A 20,641-nucleotide genomic window follows, 5' to 3' on the forward strand; every position below is an offset into this window, starting at 1 on the left:
ACATGTATATCTGATTTTACTTAGAGTGAATTTTTTTTTTTTTTTTTTTTTTTTTTTTTTTGGGTACGCGGTTCTCTCACTGTTGTGGCCTCTCCCGTTGCGGCTGTGCTCCGGACGCGCAGGCTTAGCGGCCATGGCTCACGGGCTCAGCCGCTCTGCGGCACGTGGGATCTTCCCAGACCGGCGCACGAACCCGTGTCCCCTGCAGCGGCAGGCGGACTCTCAACCACTGCGCCACCAGGGAAGCCCAGAGTGAATTTTATACTGTGTTACGTCTCTCATAGAATCATCTTGATTTTTTAACCACTTGTATATAGGCTAGCTTTAATGTGTTTCTGTTTTCTTTCCCCAGGGACACTATATGAGTATGTATCATGTGCATATTTATCTTTACATCTCTTGAAACTTTTTAGTTGTTACTTTAAAAGGGAATGTATATATGAATGGTTTATCATCCTAAAACAGTTTCACTGTCCGATATAGGAACCACTAGTGACATGGGGCTAAGTTTAGGTTTAAATTCATTAAAATAAGACAATAAACAACTGTCGTTCAGTTGCACTAGCCATATTTCACCTGTTTAGTAGGCACGTGTGAGTAGTGATTACCATATTGGATGGTCAGATAGAGGACATTTCTGTCATCTTAGGAAGTTCTATTGCATAGTGCTGGTCATCAAATGAATGATGGATTCAGTTAAAATATAATCCACTTAAATCTTTTTAAGAGAAAGTATTTATTTCAAAAGTACATGTATTTCTATATGTGTTATTCCCTACAAGTCAACCCAGTGTTGGAAAACATGGTTTAGGAGACAGGATTGAGTTTTAATTAGGACATCAGATTTTGGGAAATAAATGCTTTTTTCTAAATGACTAGAAAATAATTTGTTTTCAATTCTGTATTTCCATTGCAGTATTGTTTACATCATAGACTGTGTGGTAAATTCTTTATCATATAGAAAATAAGATATGAAGTCCATGCTGGTTATCACCAATAGCAAGGAAAACAAGGGTGGGACAGGGGGGCCAAGAAGGTGGAGGTCTGCACCGAGGTGTCTTGAAGAAAGGGATTTCCCCTAGTTAATTACATAAGAAACATCAGTAAACCATGGAATAGAAAGCATTCATTTCAGATAACTTCGTAGCGATTGTCTGTAACGCCTTTTCTCACCTCATTTCTATATGTTTGATCCTTTGATATGACTTTTATTATGTGCTTAATTTTTTATAACCTTGTGACACGGCTTTTCTTATTTCTTTTCTAAAAGTACATTTGTTGAGTACTTTTAATATGATCCTGAATTTAGAAGCTCTTAAACACTATTATTTGAAGAAAATAATACATTAAAAAAAAAAAGATGATTATATCTGACAGTCCAAAACTGTTGCTAACTCAGTTGTTATCCACCTTGTGAATATTGACGTGGAAGCTCAAGATTTCTCAATTCAGAGTTAAATCCAAACCCGAATCAAAACATCATTGTAAATTAATTTTAACACACCACCACACGCTGAACTATCAGTTGCCTTTGTTTCAATGATGCCTCATCACATGAGAACATTTTTCACCTAGAAATATGAAGAAATCCATTTTAGGCTTGTGAGTAATTGTGAGTTGTTTTTGTTTTTATATGTATAAGTAATATGCCCTGATGTTTCATTATGGAGGGAAAAAAAGAAAGCTTTAAATAAAAGTAAGTTTTTAAAAATTCCTGATATAGGAAGCAAAAAAGCCAGTATAGTTTCTAATTGCCTTTTAGAGTCTCTGAGTTCCCTCATTACCTGTGATTTAAGCTAAAAATGAGGTAATTATAGATAACATCAGTGTTTATCTGGATGATCTTGGCACCTGCAGTCCTAATGTTGTAGCTTACCCAGCTCTGGTGCCACACTTTATAGTCTGATGCTGACATACCTAATTTACACTTCTCCTATTTCCTTTGATTTTTAAGTTAGACGTTCCTTGTTCTATTTCGATAGTATTTTAAAAGCCACCCCTTTAAAATGGTGTAAAGGCACATACTTTTCTATGTGGAATATTGGAATCATGGTACAGCCCTTTCATTAAGAGAAATCTTTCCCTGATATATTTCTATACAGATTTAAAAATTTACTGTGTCCTTTCTCCCTTTGCATTTGATAAAGCAAATATGATCGTAATTAATAAGGCAATCTCCTCACATATTGGCATGCACTTTAGGATTATAAAATTGTATAAACCGTTGTACATCAGATGCAGTTTTCTCACCTGTGGTTCCTCACCTTCAAGTATTCTACCCATCTTGTCTGCCTTAAAGACCACCTTCCTTTGACCTGGCCTTTAGTTCTACTGTTCTACTAGTCTACTGTTCCTCTACTGTTCTACTGTTCCTTTAGTCACATCTCAAGGACGAGATGACGATGGTTGACTGGTGACCTTGTAAACCACAGGGCCATCTCTGAGAGCTCCTGCTCCACCCCGCCGCCCCCAGCTCGTCTGTGACTTCTTGACCTTCCCTGTGGTGACGAGCCCTCCTCTGCTCCACTCAGCAGCTTTATTATCAGTCAAAGCCAACGTAGCTCCTCTTGACCAAGTATTGGAGATACTCAGTACTAGACTGTAGTAGTATGTAGTGTGTAGTCTATGAACTCTTCTCAGTTATTGTAACTGTCTGGATTTCTTACGTTAGCTCCACAGAGACATTGTTCCCTGTCTAAATAAAGCCAGGAAATCGGGTAAAACCATCATATAAAGTATATCTAGTGTATCCTCATTTGGGACAACAATTCAGAAATTTTTTATTCCAGAATTGCCTCGTCATTTTTGCATTCTTTCGGTTATGAAAGTATTTAAACAATTAAATTGAGAAGCCGCTAACCAGTTTCATACTAATTTTATGTGCGTATCTTGGGAAAATACATTAAAATATATCATTAGAAATAGTTATCTCCTTATGATCATCAGCTGTATTTCTTCACTGCAAATTCTAGTTGATTTCCATGTCAAAAAAAAAAAAATTGCAAGAGCCTTAACTACCTAAATAGTTCTTCTTAAATGAAAGGCATCCATTGCTGCTGCAAAAATTAATTTCACTTATTTAGAAATTATTGTAGTGTTCATGGCCAATGAATGTTCTTCCCTGAGGAACACAGAGGTGTTCTCAGAATCCTGAACACAGTGCTTCCAGGGCAGCCAGTACTAATCTGCTAACATTGGCAGGGGAAATGAAACAGCCCATTCCTGCCTCTTCTTGCTTAGATGCTGGTTACGGTTTCAGGGACCCAGTGCCTGCAATGCAGAGTCTTTGCCACTAGATGGCACTAGTGCGTTATCCAGAGAGTTTTTAAGGCGATTATGCACCTAAATGTCCCATGTGTTCTTAAACCACTCACAGTATCTGTTGACTTACCTTCTCAGTCCAACTGGTGAAAACTTCTCTCTATACTTTTGGACTTGATGTTCAAACTCTAAAAATGTAAGAAAGAAAATATAAGGTCGCATTCCTATCTTGCCTTGTTGCCAGGGGCCGTTTATGTCCTTTGATGTGTGCAGTATTATGCTTCCCTTTAGTGTTTTCACCCATGTTATTCTGGAAGGTGCTTTTCCTAATTCTCATTCCATTTCTCTCTTGACAACTTATTTAATTTTTCTGGGCCTCAGTTTTGTCATTCATGGAGGGGGGAGGGGTTAAAATTATTCACCCCAGGAGGGTTGTTGTAGAGGTTAAAAGTGATTTACCCAAAATATTATATATTTTGAATGGACTTTTTTTAAGCATTTTTGAATGGATTTTTTTTGTAGCATTTTGAGAACATCGCTGCTAGATTTTTGCTGTGACAGACTATATGTTTTCCTATGTAAGACAAAGTTTAGCAACTACCTTTTCTTTATTTTTGTTAATTAAACTGCAGAATTCCACCACTGACTCCTCAGTACTTACTATTATTTTCCCAGGTCTTCACCTGAGTTCAGGAGTGTTGTCCACCATTTGTATTTGTGATTGGAAAAAACTTTTATTTTTTTCCAGCTCCCTTCAAAGGGCTCAACTTTCCAACATTTTGTCCTCTATAGACTGTTTAACCTCTGACAGCTCAGTTTTTAGGGTGGCATTTCAGTGCCTACGGAGATACTATTTATCGTTTTTTACACCGAGTTTTAATTTTTAGATATAAGATTATTTCACCCTCCTCTGCACTGCCAGAGTGCTTTGCCTTAATCATATGATTGGTTTACACATCTGTCTACTCTCTTTAACTTTTTAAAATTGCTTTTACAAATATCTCTGAGTGCTAAGCACACAGTAGGCACTAAATAGATGTTTATTATGTTTACTCTGTATCACAGTTTATTAATGAAACACCATTCCGTAGAAGAGAAAGACAATTAATACGTTTTCTTGTGGCCTTTATGTAGTATCTATGTTGTTAGAGCTCTCCATCAGTTTGAGATTTGTGCCTTAATTGGAACTATGAGTACCTATGAATAAATTTAAATGATTGTGAATTTCAGAGAGAATGTTTCCATTTCACATGCCTCAGTCTCCTTTATTCTTTACCAACACAGTAATCAAGGCACAGGGTCTTATTTGAGCTAACAAATAATTATCCTTCATGAGGTAAGTGGTGTGTAACTTGACCTTGAAAGGCTCCTGACCTTGACAAGATGGCAATGAATCTAGCCACCAGCTGTGTCTACTTTCACAATGTCTTGGTACTTGTGAATAGGAGCTGATTTTGGAAGAGGCTGGAGGAGTCATTGCCTCACACTTTACCTCTCTGATCGGGAAGGTATTGGTGTTTTCAGGCCACGGAACTGCATGGTCTCGGACAAATTATTCCATTTGAAATCTGTGCTTTCTGTTCATAGACCACAAGCTATTTAAACATAGGCACATTTTCGGAGATGTACTCCTGTAATGCTCTTTGTACTCGTTTTTTTATCTCATCTTTGAGTATTACTACAAACTGTATAAAAACAAAACTTGAACTGTGAGATGTGGGTAATATATGTGAAACTGTTGGGAAATGGATAATGTATTTAAAATATGATAGATAATACAAATGGACTAAAGTGATGTTCCAAAAACTCAAGAATTCAGTGAACATCTCTTTGAACTTGGAGTGGCTAAGAATTACTTAAGCCTGAAAACAATGGAAAGAGCATCAAGAGGAAATAAATGTTAGGTTTAAATTATACACAAAAAGCTTCAGTGTGTTGAAAATCAAAATAATTGTGTTAAAAATACATATATATGGGGGCTTGCCTGGTGGCGCAGTGGTTGAGAGTCCGCCTGCCGATGCAGGGGACACGGGTTCGTGCCCCGGTCCGGGAAGATCCCACGTGCTGCGGAGCGGCTGGGCCCATGAGCCATGGCCACTGAGCCTGCGCGTCCGGAGCCTGTGCTCCACAACGGGAGAGGCCACAACAGTGAGAGACCCGCATACCGCAAAAAACAAACAAACATATATATGGCAGACAAAGGTGTGATGTCTTTAAGGTATGAAAAACTTCTCTCAGAATAATAAGCCCAAGGCACCAAGATAAAAGCTGTGTTATAATTATTATTAATAATGATATTAATTTTCTAAAATGTTATGATATGCCAGTCCCCTTCTAAGGACTGTTCATATATTTTAATTCTTATGATAATTATTTGAGGTAGATACTATTATTCCATTTTACAGAAAGGAAGTTTTTAAAAAGAAGAAATAAAATGGCCCAAAAGCATGAAAAATTTTCGGTTTTACTAATGATACAAAAGCAAGTGAAATCAAAATGAAATATTATTTTCTTTCATGAATCGCGTGATGGAAATAAGACATTTTCATGGAGTAGTGGTAGGAATTTGTTTCTTTCCAGCATAGTGTTGGCCTGTGTGTCGCATTTGTCACACTTAGCCACAAGCCCCTTCTGGCAGAAGCTTGGCGCGGCTGGAGATCAGTGCTGCGGGGGTGAGGCTGGAAGTTCTCCTGCTCGTGGCATTAGGGAACGTGCCATTGCCTCGGCCACTCTTCTGGAAAGCTCTGTGGGGAAGATGCAGCTTGCTCTGCAGTCAGGGTTTTGCACGTTAGGTGTGCAGTTGGTTATGATACCGGCTCTAAGATTGCCTTGCGTATGGCTGTCCTTTCTGAACACGAGTGGGGTCTGGCCGGCGACAACTGTGCATTACAGAGAAGGGTGATGGAGGGGTTCAGAGGCATTCTCTCGCGAGTTGGTCTCTGAAGAGATTGCCAGGCTTGCAGCTTTGATAATAAATTTTACATTATAAGTTTATTGTGGCATTATGGAATCTGAGAGAAATTTCATAAAGCTGCACTCAGTAGCCTCAACTGTTGACAAATGATTCTTGATGTTTAGTTTGGTACCAGACGCAGGGAATATAGGTCTGCTTCCTTTATTCAAACTCAGTAAATGGTTTGGGACGATTAATTTCCAATTGTTTCCCAGTAGGGCAGATTTACTTGTATATTAATGAGGCACAGGTGTTGGGCCCCTGGTGTCTGCATGCCTGGGAGGCATATTTCAGTTGTTTATCTCCTCAGCCATAGGTGCAGGCGGCAGGGTGCTCAAGCTTGCCTTTCACAGTTTTTACAGTGAGGCTTTTTAATTTTTTTGATGTTTTTTTCACATTTGCCTGCACCTGTTAAAATTTTAAAACTGATCGTGTGGAAAGAAGTTGCAGAGATTTCAATAGTAAATAGTACTAAAAACTAAAGAAAGTAGTCTTCTATATAATTGCCCAGCTTGACATGAAAGAAAAATGAGTTGATTTAATGAGATATTTCAGGTGAGAAGCCAATACGATCTATGGCCCACTTTTTGGTTGTGTATTTTTGGAGCAAGTATATCTTTGTCAATGGCTAAAGCAGTCATATACTTATATTAATATTCATTTTTTTCTTGTTGATTCACTGAACTGCAGTACCATCACTTTAGAGGCAGTGGAGTAGCCTCCATAGACATTATGAATTTCAGTAGCTGGCATAATTATAGCGATCTACATATTCATTAAATCTACTAAAGAACTCTGCCCAAAAAGACAGCCATGCGTTCAGAAACAATACACAAATAAATATATATGTTTTAAAAGTTGCATTTCTGAGACTTATTTAAAATTAAATTCCTGTAGCAGTCCTCTCCAAGCAGAGAATTTTAACAAAAGGATCCCCATGCTTTGGTTTCTTGCATCTAGGAAAGAATGGGAAGAACTATTTGTAAACAACAATTACTTGGCAACAGTAAGGCAGAAGGGGATTAATGGGCAGCTGAGAAGCAGCAGGTTCCGCAGCATTTGCTGGAAGGTAAGAAGAAAATATTTATTTACAGTTTGTAGTTGCAGTATATCAACACATTACCTGATGCCCCGGAAGATCACCCATGCGGGGGATCACTGAATTTTCCAAGAGACTTCACTCTCGAGGTTTTGGCTATCCAGGTTTATCTTTCATAGGACATTTGCTAATAAGGTTGAACCACCTTAGTCCTGGATAACCGGCGATGGTGAAGGAGTCATTTGAAATAACGGTCTTTTCATCCCATGTGATGGTGTGGAACTCAAGCAACGCCTTCCGGGTCCCCAGAGGCGTTTGCAGAAATCCTTGCTGCTGGAAGGGGGTGTGCGTGTGTGTGAATGTTTTCAGGCTCCTATTATATCAAGTGCCGTCATGTAGTCACTCTCCCTTTTTTCTTCACAAATAACAGATGGAAAAGATTTTCCATATTTTTTGTACTAGAAACACCGAGAGAAGGGCAGCAAGAAGGAGAAGTGGAGGGAGATTTGGTCGGTCTCCTTCCAGAGAAAGCCCATCAGTCACCACATGAGTGATGATGAGCTACGGTATCTCTTTCATCACTCGGAAATCTGTCCCTTTTTGTTCTCTCAAAGTGAATCAGTTTAGATTGAGACTCACTTTTAAAATGACTTCTCTTGAAAGTTGTTCAGGATTCATCTGCACAAGTTCAGCATACGGAGCCTGCAGGTGAAGACAGTAAGGGACACATAATGTAGTAGACAGTTTGACATTTAATTATTGAGATTTAATAGTCGAAGTGCATTTTCCTTGCATTTGGTGCAGGCAGTGGAGGCAGGGGTTGTGCTGCTCGGCTGTTTGTACACAGGAGGTTTGGGCCCACCCCCAACTCCTTGTTGTTGAACTTTTTCATGTCTCCTTCATTGGCTGAAAATAAACTCAAACCCAGATTTTTTTTTAATGTTGCATCAAGCTAAATTAAATCAAATTAGTCTTTTTAAGAATGCTTGTTATTTTCATAAGCCGACTGCTAGTTGTAAATTACGTTTTCTGCTGTAGAAGGAACGGCTTCAGTGCTCAGGCTGTGTCCTCAGATTGTTCCTCTCTGTCCTTTACCTGCTTGTTTGAAGACAGATCTGAAACCTTGAAACTAACAAATTGGACCTTGCGCCTGTTAATACACCCCAGCAGCCCCCCCTTAATATAAGAATGTAAAATAGAATTGTACTTGAACCTCAGTGAATTTTTCTTGTTCACTTTTATTATAAATTTGGAGGGTAGGTTGATTCCACCTTGTGATGTAGCTTTTGGGATCTTGTTCTTTGGCCTTTGTTCACTTTTGGAATTGTCCAAATTTATATATTTTTTAAATACCCCCAAATATAATTGACTGAGGATTGGAATGGTAACATGAATATGAATATCTTCTTCAGTTTTCAGAGGGTGCCATTTGCCATAGTTTGACGTTTTACTTCTTAGGATTTTTATGAAAGTTTCCTTTTTTTTTTTTTTGACAGCTCTTTCTTTGTGTTCTTCCTCAAGATAAAAGTCAGTGGATAAATAGAATTAAAGAATTAAGAGCATGGTATAGCAACATTAAAGAAATAGTAAGTTGTACTTTAATTAATGGAATTGTTTTCTTAAGTATGCTTTGGACTCCAGTAGCCTCTGATCTTTGCATTTGTGTTTTCTCTCTTTCTTTCCCAGCACATCACAAACCCGAGGAAGGTTGTTGGCCAGCAAGACTTGATGATCAATAATCCCCTTTCCCAGGATGAAGGGGTAAAGTTTGTCTTTATTCATATCTCAACCGCTTTTACCCATAAGAGTATGCTTATGTCTTGTTATCCATCACCACGAAAGCAGTGTTATACCATACGAGTTATTATTATTTTTTTACCCCACGTGTTATACCACCTAAAACCAGATGGGCTTTATTCCATGCTGTGTATGGACAGTGTTGTAGGAAGCCAATGGTCTATTACTGGGGAAGGGCACTGCCAAGAAGAGGCCCCAGGGGTCTGTAAGAGCCGAAGGTCAGAGAGAAGAGCACGAAGCTGAGGGTTGAACTGTCCTCCCAGGGTCTCAGGGGGGAGCGGAAGGCTGCGGAGAGCCTCCCTTCCTGACAAAGGTAGAGAAGGCTTCACCTGGAAGGACCAGGTCACACGAAGGAAAGCAACTGCTTGTAGTGAATCTGTGAACAAGTGTTTAAAGATCACGAAAAAGATCAGGCCCACGAGGAGTAATTACTACCTCAGAGGTATTGATTGTGTAACTTCTTCAGTTGCTGCTCTAATTCCTATTTCCGTGTTAATGGACTGTTTTTTTTTTTCTCTATCTTCTACATAACATTAACATTTCTTTTTCCTGATGCATGTAATTATTATAATATAGTCTATGTTATAGCAGCATGAAATATTAAGCAATTTTTAAAACTTTAAGTTCACATTTTAAAAAGTACATAAAAATCTATTTCATTTAAAAACCTAATAGAGCATAATAGAAAACGTTACATATCTTTCTTAGTGCGTTGGCAGTTCAGGTCAGGTTCAAGTGTGACCACTTGGCCAATGGGCCTCCTCTAATCCAGGCAGACCTTTTTGTTGTTGTAGGGGTAGCAGCAGATGTATAGCAGTAAAAGTATCATTCACTTTAAACAGATAGTAGAAAATTTTAAATGTACACAATAATATCACTGGAAAAGTTGATGTTAGAATAAGGATGTGTTTCTGAGATTAAAGTAGATTTTAATAAAAATTTTTCCAGGTTCAGGTTTCCTATCTGCCATGTAAAATCGTAACTCAGAGAGGGATAAATTTAATCATTTAATTATTAAATTGAGATCATAAAAGTCAAGCATAGTTGGGGTATTATTTTAAATAGGTTGCTTTCCTTATTTCAGAGTCTTTGGAACAAATTCTTCCAGGATAAAGAACTTCGGTCAATGATTGAACAAGATGTCAAAAGAACGTATGTAAAACTACCTACAGGTTACTTTCAGTAATTCAAACTGGCGTTACCTCTCTGCAATTTTAGCAAAATATACAATCTTAATTGAATGCAGTATTCTACTTGTGTTAACAGTTATTTTGGCCGAAGTTTGATAATAATAATTACTTTCTATTCTTAAAGTATAGATTTTTGTGTTCCCTTTGTCAAAGTAAATTACATTTATAATATTAAAATAATATGTAAATACTTAACTATTTAAATCAGTTTTTCAGTTCCCAATGATTATTTGAAGTCATGTGCTCTGATTAAGGTTATATTTTATAGTCTTAATACTGGTTTTGCCAAAAAAAATTATCTTTTGCTTTACACCTTTGAATCTCTTTCTGATCAAATTACTTTTTAAAGGACAACTATTATTTTTAACCCCCCCCCCTTATTTCTCGTCTTCTTCACACCATTCAAGTTTGCAAACAACTCAGTCTACTCAATATTTACTATATGAAGATTGGTTCTTTATTTAGCATGTAGTTAATGTCTATAACTTTGATATATTGGACCTCATCTTTTTGGGTCATGTAATGAGAATTACATGGAATTTATGTAGGAAAAGCCCAGGGTAAGTTCTAGCAATGTATGCTATAATCCTGGACAAATTAATTTCAACAAACATCTTTCCCCCTTAGGTGTCCGTTTCCATAAAACAAGGATAAGAGTAACCACCTCAAGGGATTGTTATAGATTAACATGTTGATAATGGTAGTAAATTTGATGTATTTATACTTTAAACTGCAAACTAGATAAAGGTTAGTAAATTTGAGTTCATCATTGGGATCTGGGATGAGCCAGGTATGTGCAGAGTCCTGAATCCACTGCTTCCTTCCAGCTCCTCCTATGGCTCTGCTTGTCTGCCCCACTCCTGCTTCAAGTCCTTCTCCCCTAGTGCAATGTCAGGGCCACTGGCTCTCTGACATTCATCTCTTTCCAGGTCCCAAACAGAATAATCAGATGACACGGCCTTTTATAAGGTTATACTACATATTTAACACATGAGATTTCCTATTTTAAAATGGAAATAATTCAGAGGAGTCATGGGTTCAGAGAACAGCAAAACCGTAGCTAACTGGCCGTGATGGTGGGTTGGAGGTGTGAGGGAGGGATCATTTTGATGAGCTTGCTTAGGATGGGGGACTAAGCAGTGATACGGAAGCTACCCTCCAGTGTCAGGTGGTGGTGCTGGATCTCCAGGAGGTGGTTTCAGAAGGCAGAATGCTGCTGTATTGGTTCCCGGGAGGCACTCAGTAAATATTTTTTGGGTAAAACAAAGGGATGAATTTCCTCACCAATCATTTAGGGAACTAGCTGGGTAATCAGTGTCAATAAAAGACTTCATAAAAACAAAAGGCACGGTGTATCTTGCTAACCAAGCAGTCAAGGTATCTGTTTTGGAAGATGCTGGGCAGTTATCTTAGAAAACTTGACAGCTTCTGTTTAAGAAGAGTTTTAGTGAGTGTCCTCTACTGTTGCCAAATGGAAATGGACATGTCATGGCACTGGGGCAGAGTCACACACTAGCGGCCACATGGGCCAGATTGGCCAAAAGAAATAGGAAAAAAAGAGAACGGCAAAGAAAAAAAGTTGGATGGCCAAACCAAACAAGAAGTGGCGTTGGGAGCCTCTTCATCATTTTGGTTCCTTAGCTCAAACGTTTCTGCTTTGCTGTGTGAGAAAATGTTATTTCTCAAAAGCTGTATTCTCGTAACTATTTGGTTTTATATTTTTTATGTATTTTTCTTACAAATACGTATGTGCGTATACGTGTAACATACATACATGGCTATTTTTTCCCCCTTATGATTTGTCTTCACTGGTGCATTTTAGTTAAGTTGACAAACCCAAGATGCAGGGAAGGCTGCTAGGAGGCCTATAGTTCATAGCCTGGGAGGGGGAGGTTGCAGACCTGCTTCCCCAGAAGGCTCTCCCAATGGCTCTCCCCTACATTTAGAGGAAGTCTCTCCTTGCCATCTGTATATAAATTTGGGGGCAAGTAACTTAGCTTGTAGGGTAAGGGTGTCCGTCTTATTTTAAAGCCACCAAATTGCCTAATCATAAAAGCTGAATAGCTTAAATAATTTTTACTGCTTTAGGCAATACACCCTCTTTATTTATTTATTTTTAACAAATTTCATTTATTTATATTTTGCACACGTGGCACATGGGATCCTAGTTCCCTGACCAGGGATCAAATCCATGCCCCTGCATTGAAAGCACGGAGTCTTAACCACTGGACCGCCAGGGAGGTCCCAATACACCCTCTTTAGAAGGCACTGTGTTATCTCCAATGCATGGTTTTCAATCCAGTCAGTACAGCAGCTCATAAACCAACAGGAGAAGAAAGGGAGACGCACAGCTCAGTGAATGTTACACGGTGTTACGCATTCACTAGCATTTGTGAGAGAATTTGGTGTTCTTTGAGTTTATGTTTTACTGAATGTCTACTCTGTTTCAGGCCTGGGGGAACAGGGTGGTGAGGGAACAGGTGGTGAGTAAGACAGACAAGGTCCTGCCATCACAGGAGGTACATTTCAGTGCGGGTTGCTGGGGAGTGAGACAATGTGCCCGTCTAGAAAGAGAGGGTAATGGTAGAGGGTGGTGATTGCTGTGAAGAAATCAAGCAGGATAATAGGACAGCTAGACGGGTGGCTGCTTTAAGAACAGTCATCGGCAACGGCATCTCTGAGAAGATGACATTTGAGCTGAGAAGTGACACATTTTAAATTTTTTAATTTATTTTATTTTTGGCTGTGTTGGGTCTTCGTTTCTGTGTGAGGGCTTTCTCTAGTTGTGGCGAGTGGGGGACACTCTTCATCGTGGTGCGCAGGCCTCTCACTGTCGTGGCCTCTCTTGTTGCGGAGCACAGGCTCCAGATGCGCAGGCTCAGTAGTTGTGGTTCACGGGCCCAGTTGCTCCGCGGCACGTGGGATCCTCCCAGACCAGGGCTCGAACCCCTGTCCCCTGCATCGGCAGGCAGATTCTCAACCACTGCGCCACCAGGGAAGCCCCATAAGTAACACATTTTAAAAAGCCAGCCATGTGAAGATGTAGGGGAAGCCCATTCCAGGCAGGGGGGACAGCTGGTGCAGAGTCCTCAGTGAAAGTGGGCTGAGGGTTCAGAGGAACTGAAGGGAGGCCGCGGTGGCTGCAGGCGGGTGATCACAGTAGGGAGGCCTGAGAGGTGGTCCTGCCGACCACAGTGAGGGGTTTGGGTTTGGTCCCACTTGGAGGGTACTGAGCAGGGGAATGAGGTCTGAGAAGAGAATTCTGGCTGCCGCGCAGTGGGGTGAAGCACGGAAGCTGGGAGGGCCGCCAGGAGTTGCTTGCTGTGTCCCAAGTTCAGTGGTGTCGGTGACATAGACTGAAGATGAAGATGGGAATAGATGAGGTGAGGACATACATTTTATATTTTAAAATACAAATTAGGTGTCATTATTTGTAGCTTTCTCACATTCTGTGGTTCTATTCCATTGTTACTAGTCTGTTTTGGGCCCTTTTTACGTCTTACCTGGAGTTTCTTACTTGTTTAACTGTTTTCCTTGGATCTATTAACTTTCTCTTCCAGTCCAACCCACGTGTTATAGCCTTGTTTTCCCGAAGCACATTTCTAGTCATGCTCCTACTTGCCGAATCTAAGACCTTCTGCGACACTCTGTGGTTTGCAGAAGATGTACTCAACCCAGACTCCCGAACACACACACAGTTCCCTTTTAGGGCTTTCCAGTTACCTTTCTGTTATTGATTTCTCGTTTGATTTCATTGTGGTCTGAGGGCAGACACTGTATGATGTCTCTTCTGTCAAATTTGTTAAAGTGTGTTTTATGGTTCAGAATGGGATCTATCTTTGTCAGCATTCCATGTGAACTGGAGGAGAATGTGTACCCTGCTGTTGTTGGATAAAGTGGTCTGTAGATGTCAGTTAGATCCAGTTGATTGATGACATTGCTGAGTTCAACTTGGTCCTTACTGGTTTTCTGCCTGCCAGGCCTGTCCATTTCTGATAGAGGGGTGTTGAAGTTGCCAACCGTGATAGTGGATTCTTTTATTTCTCTTTCCAGTTTCATCGGGTTTTGCGTTGCATAGTGTGATGCTCTGTTACTAGGTGCATACCTGTTAAGGGTTGTATGCCTTCTTGGAGAATTGATCCCTTTATCATTATGCAGTGTCCTTTCTTATCTTTTACCTAGTGTTAGCATGGTACGTTGTTCTCCAGCTATTTACTTTTAATCTACATATGTTGTTCTATTTAAAGTGGTTTCTTAAAGGCAACGTATAGTTGGGTCTTGTTTTTTTGATCCACTCTGACAATGTCTGTCTTTTAATTGGTGCATTTAGGTGGTCTACATTGATGTTCAAAGTGATTACTGATATAGTTGGATTATTATCTGTCATATTTGTTACTGTTTTCTATTCATTACCTTGTTCTTTATTCCTACTTTTGTCTTCTACTCTTTTCCTACCTTTCATAGTTTTAATTGAGCATCTTAGATTATTCCATTTTCTCTCCTTTCTCAGCATGTTGGTTATACTTCTTTTACTTTTTTTCTTAGTAGTTACCTGGGACTTTGCAATATACATTTCAGCAAACCCACTTTCAAATTACACTCTACCACTTCAAAGATAGTGTCAGGGCCTTATAATAGCAAAATAATTCTGATTCCTCCGTGCGTGTCCCTTGTATGATTTCTGTCATTCATTTCACTTATACATAAGCATATGTAAGCATATGTATCCATATGTATACATACACACAGGCATGCATAATTGAATGTATTGTTGGTATTATTATTTTAAACAAATTGTTATGTTATATCAGTTAAGAGCAAGAAAAAAGAAAGTTTTTATTTTACCTTTATTCCTTCTTACACTTTTCCTTTATGTAGATCAGAGTCAGAAATTATTTTCCTTTTTCCTAAAGAACTTTTAAAATAATTTCTTGTAAGGCAAGTCTACTGACAGATTCTCACAATTTTTGCTTATCTGAGAAAGTTTTTTTTCTCCTTCACTTTTGAAGGGTAATTTTGTGGGATACAGAATTCCAGGTTGGTGGGTTTCTTCCCTTTCAACACTTTAAATATTTCAGTTCATGCTCTTCTGTCTTGCATGGTTTCTGAGGAGAAGTTGGATGTAGTTCCTTATTCCTATATAGAAAAGATGTCCCCCCCCCCCCTTTGAGGACTTTATCTTTGATTTTCAGCAGTTTGCAAATGATATACCTAGGTGTCATTCTTTTGGTGTTTATATTCCTTGGTAGTCTCTGAGCTTCCTGGTTCTGTGGTTTGGTAGCTGACATTAATTTGGGGAATTTCTCAGTTATTATTTCAAATATTTCTCCTCTTCCTTTTTCTCTCTCTTCTCCTTCTGATATTTCCATGATGTGTATGTTACACCTTTTATGGTTGTCCCACAGTCTTTGGATGTTCTGTTCTATTTTTTTGTCTTTGTTCTCTTTGCTTTTCAGTTGTTGAGGATTCTATTGAGATATCCTCTGGTGCAGATTCTTTTCTCAGCTGTGTCCGGTCTACTAAGGAGCCCATTAAAGGCGTTCTTCATTTCTCTTACAGTGTTTTTGTATGTCTAGAATTTCTTTTTGGTTCTTTCTTAGGATTTCCATCTTTGGCTTACATTGCCTGTCTGTTCTTGCATGCTATCTACTTGATCCACTAGAGCCCTGAGCATGTTAATCATACTTGTTTTAAATTCCTGATTCCCTAATTCCAACATCCCTGCTTTCTTTGGTTCTGATATTTGCTCTGTCTCTTCGAATTGTTTGTTTGTTTTTTGCTTTTTGGTGTGCCTTGTGAAGTTTGTTGTTGTTTTATGATAGCCAGACATTTGTACTGGCTGAAGGAACTGCTGTAAATAGGTCGTTAGTAATGTGGTGATAAGGTGAGGGGAGAGGGGAAGTGTTCTTTAGACTTACCACCAGTCTTTTAGGGATGTGCCTCTGGACTGTGCCCTTCACAAGTGTTTCTCAGGTTTCCCTACCCACTTAGATGGGACAGGATGGCAGAGGGCGTTGGAGTTGGGTATTTGCCTTTCCCCAGGTCAGTTAGGGTCTGATGGTATCCCAGCAGGTTAGCCTCTGGTTAACTAGTTTTCTTTGCAGGCAGGCCTTGTTAAGAAGAGCAGAGTGCTCTATTCAGATTGCCCCCTTTACCCCTTCACCTGTCGGAAGCTGAGGGGATTTTCCTCTGATACTTACTGTGGGAACCTGGTCGAGCTCCTGGAAGTAAATCTCACAATATTGTGTGGGCCTCCCTGTGATGGGGTTTTCCTGGAGTTTTTGAACTCTCAGAGCTGTCCAGTGAGCTTCTAGCAATCTGTCAATTACAGTTCAGGTTTTCCTTCCCCAGCACTGGTTCCTGCCAGGGGTTTTGCTTGTGAGTCTTTGTTCTGCTAAGTGTGGCTCCCTGTATTTGTGTGTCTGTCTCTCCAATTTTGGGGACAGCGGTTTGCCCTGTGTCCTCGCCTCTCTTAGGAATCCAAGAAGAGCTGTTGGTTTTTCAGTCTGCTCGGCTTTTTACTTGTTGTTTGGATAGAGTAGTGATGTCCAAGCTACTTATATGAAGAACCAGAAACCTGACGTCCCTCCAGAATTCCCTTTTAGACCAGTGCTCTGGCATTGTTTCCTGCACAGGTTTTTGCTTTCCATTTGCATTCTTCAGCTGCTCCTCTGCTGGAATTACACTTCCCCCTACTGCTCCCTGTTGGAGTCCTGACAGCTCATCCTTCAAGGCCTGAGTTCATCACCACCCTGTTCATGACGCATGTTCCAGTCTTTACAATTGGACATCATTCGTGCCAATTCTGTGTTCCAGTGGAATTTTCTTAATAACTCTGTGATAATATTACTTAAGTTTATTTCATCTTATATTTATTTAGACCTGCCAGTGTGTTCAATCTGCCAATGTATTCGATACATTTATATTAATCTCCTTGGCACTGCAGATGCCAAGACAAATATGGCATGGGCCCTTAAGAAGCTCAAAGTCTAATAGAGAAAGCAGACCTAAAAAAAGTTACAGTGCAAAATAGCAATACTATGATGGAAAGAGTATGCACAGGAGCTCTGGTATCAGCCCAGGTCTCATCTTTCAGACCTGATGGTAACCCCTGGAGGGCATGGACCAAATCTTACTTCTGTCACACTGTGCAGAATCAGGGTTATGCTTATTAATAAATGCTCTTTGATGGTGAATCTTATCACTGATGATCGGTATTGTTCAGTTTTAGTAATAACAGTCTCTAACATTTTCACTCTTCAGAAACATGAACACACTTAAAAAAATACTATTGTCAGCCTTCTAGTCTGAGTTTAAACAAGATAATTTCGTCTCGTGAGCTGTGTTGTTGCCATCATTATTGAATGTATTTGATCTGAATATGTCACTGTATTAAATATAATCTCCTCGTTCAACTAATTTTAATATTCTTTTCTTCTACTAACTTTTTTTTGCCTCAAAGCGTTTTGTATTCATTTCAATTAATTGTTCCTTACCTCAACCCAATGAGGTTGTTACTGTTCTCATTTTTATTACTGAATGAAAAAAAAAAAACAGCTGAAAATCAAAAGGTAAATCAAGTAGCTTCCAATTTACAGCATTTCGAATTCAGAGCTTGAATCGTCCATTCTGAACCAATTTTGCCATGCTTCAAAGGCTGTAACATTAAATGAAATTCAGTATTATTTAAAATGATGGGAAATATTGAGTTCAGAATAAAAGATCATTTCCATATTAGATACCAAAGAAGTCTGTTATTTGGTCTATCAAGGTCTATTCTAAAAGTATATTTATAGCGTCTACAACATCATTTGCAAAGTAACATATTTATAAGCTATTGCCAAACATATTTATAAGCTATGGCCCGGCTTTTCTTCAAATGCGTTCTCCCTCTCTCCTGAATTAAATGATTAAAATTCTTTAACTTACTTTTATTATTGTAATGGTACCTATGTTTAACAGTCGATCTCACTGCCTGTCAGGTTTCCTGGTCGTTGTCTTCAGTTTCTGGTCTTTCATGTTTTTGGTTATCGTAGGGTCCTTAGGGTTGGCAGTTCAGGCAGCTCACTCATAGTTCATTCCGCTCTGTCCCACTTGAATCTCCATGACATGGTTAAATCTTTAATGATCCAGCTTTCTCATTTGATGCTCCCTTTCATTTATAGTTTCCGTATGGGCCAAGCTGTAGATGTAATCTATTTCAGCAAACTTTCTTTCCTCAAATTTTTTTTTATCTTGTCATTTGATATTTTGTGGATTCATTAATAATTGATAAAATGTTCTCTTTAAAACCACAGATGTAAAAATTCCAAATGTAGAGCATTTTTCCACGGCTTTTTTTTTTCTGTTAAAAAATAAAAAAAGAAGGACCCAAGATGGCAGAGTAGAAGGATGTGCGCTCACTGTCTCTCACGAGAACCCCAGAATCACAACTAGCTGCTGGACAGTCATCGACAGGAAGACACTGGAACTCACCAAAAAAGATACCCCACATCGAAAGGCAAAGGAGAAGCCACAGTGAGACGAAAGGAAGGGTGCAATCACAGCAAAATCAAATCCCATAACTGCTAGGTGGGCGACTCACAAACTGGAGAACTCTTATACCACAGAAGTCCACCCACTGGAGTGAAGGTTCTGAGCCCCACGTCAGGCTTCCCAACCTGAGGGTCTGGCAATGGGAGGAGGAATTCCTAGAGAATCAGACTTTGAAGGCTAGCGGGATTTGATTGCAGAACTTCGACAGGACTGGGGGAAACAGAGGCTCCACTCTTGGAGGGCACACACAAAGTAGTGTGTGCATCGGGACCCAGGGGAAGGAGCAGTGACCCCAGGGGAGACTGAACCAGACCTACCTGATAGTGTTGGAGGGTCTCCTGCAGAGGCGGGGTGTGGCTGTTGGTCACTGTGGGGACAAGGACACTGGCAGCAGAAGTTCTGGGAAGTACTCCTTGGCATGAGCCCTCCCAGAGTCTGTCATTAGCCCCACCAAAGAGCCCAGGTAGGCTCCAGTGTTGGTTGCCTCAGGCCAAACAACCAACAGGAAGGGAACCCAGCCCCACCCATCAGCAGACAAGCGGATTAAAGTATTACTGAGCTCTGCCCACCAGAGCAACAGCCAGCTCTACCCACCACCAGTCCCTCACATCAGGAAACTTGCACAAGCCTCTTAGATAGCCTCATCCACCAGAGGGCAGACAGCAGAAGCAAGAAGAACTATAATCCTGGAGCCTGTGGAACAAAAACTACATTCACAGAAAGATAGACAAGATAAAAAGGCAGAGGGCTATGTACCAGATGAAGGAACAAGATGAAACCCCAGGAAAACAACTAAATGAAGTGGAGATAGGCAACCTTCCATAAAAAGAATTCAGAACAATGATAGTGAAGATGAACCAGGACCTCGGAAAAAGAAAGGAGGCAAAGATCGAGAACGAAAACTACACTAGAAGGAATCAATAGCAGAATAACTGAGGCAGAAGAACGGATAAGTGACCTGGAAGACAGAATGGTGGAATTCACTGCTGAGGAACAGAATAAAGAAAAAAGAGTGAAAATAAATAAAGACAGCCTAAGAGACCTCTGGGACAACATTAAATGCAACAACATTCGCCTTATAGGGGTCCCAGAAGGAGAAGAGAGACAGAAAGGACCTGAGAAAATATTTGAGGAGATTATAGTCGAAAACTTCCCTAACATGGGAAAGGAAATAGCCACCCAAGTCCAGGAAACACAGAGAGTCCCATACAGGATAAACCCAAGGAGAAACACGCCAAGGCACATAGTAATCAAACTGGCAAAAATTAAAGACAAAGAAAAATTATTGAAAGCAGCAAGGGAAAAACGACAAATAATATACAAGGGAACTCCCATAAGGTTAACAGCTGATTTCTCAGCAGAAACTCTACAAGCCAGAAGGAGTGGCATGATATACTTAAAGTGATGAAAGGGAAGAACCTACAACTGAGATTACTCTACCCTGCAAGGATCTTATTCAGATTCGATGGAGAAATCAAAAGCTTTACAGACAAGCAAAAGCTAAGAGAATTCAGCACCACCAAACCAGCTCTACAGCAAATGCTAAAGGAACTTCTCTAAGTGGGAAACACAAGAGAAGAAAAGGACCTACAAAAAAAACCCCAAAACAATTAAGAAAATGGTCATAGGAACATACATATCCATAATTACCTTAAACCTGAATTTAAGGACGTTTAACCAACCAAAAGACACAGGCTTGCTGAATGGATACAAAAAAAGACCCATATATATGCTGTCTACAAGAGACCCACTTCAGACCTAGGGACACACACAGACTGAAAGTGAGGGGATGGAAAAAGATATTCTATGCAAATGGAAACCAAAAGAAAGCTGGAGTAGCAATTCTCATATCAGATAAAATAGACT

The 20,641-nt window shown here is 39.7% G+C and overlaps 1 protein-coding gene across 8 annotated transcripts in view; it reads left to right on the forward strand.

Annotated features, from left to right (window-relative positions):
* The window catches only part of TBC1D5 (TBC1 domain family member 5), a 540,886-nt gene that overhangs the window by 283,160 nt on the left and 237,085 nt on the right, over positions 1–20,641 (forward strand). For 7 of the 8 annotated variants that reach the window (XM_019934420.3, XM_073803671.1, XM_073803670.1 and 4 more), the window contains 4 exons: positions 7,175–7,283; positions 8,750–8,839; positions 8,940–9,014; positions 10,135–10,202. In XM_019934420.3, coding sequence (XP_019789979.2) covers positions 7,175–7,283; positions 8,750–8,839; positions 8,940–9,014; positions 10,135–10,202 — 342 coding nt within the window. The remainder of the gene's footprint in view (positions 1–7,174; positions 7,284–8,749; positions 8,840–8,939; positions 9,015–10,134; positions 10,203–20,641) is intronic. The other variant, XM_073803672.1, reaches the window with a different exon arrangement.

Source organism: Tursiops truncatus, chromosome 4, assembly GCF_011762595.2.
Source record: "Tursiops truncatus isolate mTurTru1 chromosome 4, mTurTru1.mat.Y, whole genome shotgun sequence".
NCBI classification, from domain to species: domain Eukaryota; kingdom Metazoa; phylum Chordata; class Mammalia; order Artiodactyla; family Delphinidae; genus Tursiops; species Tursiops truncatus.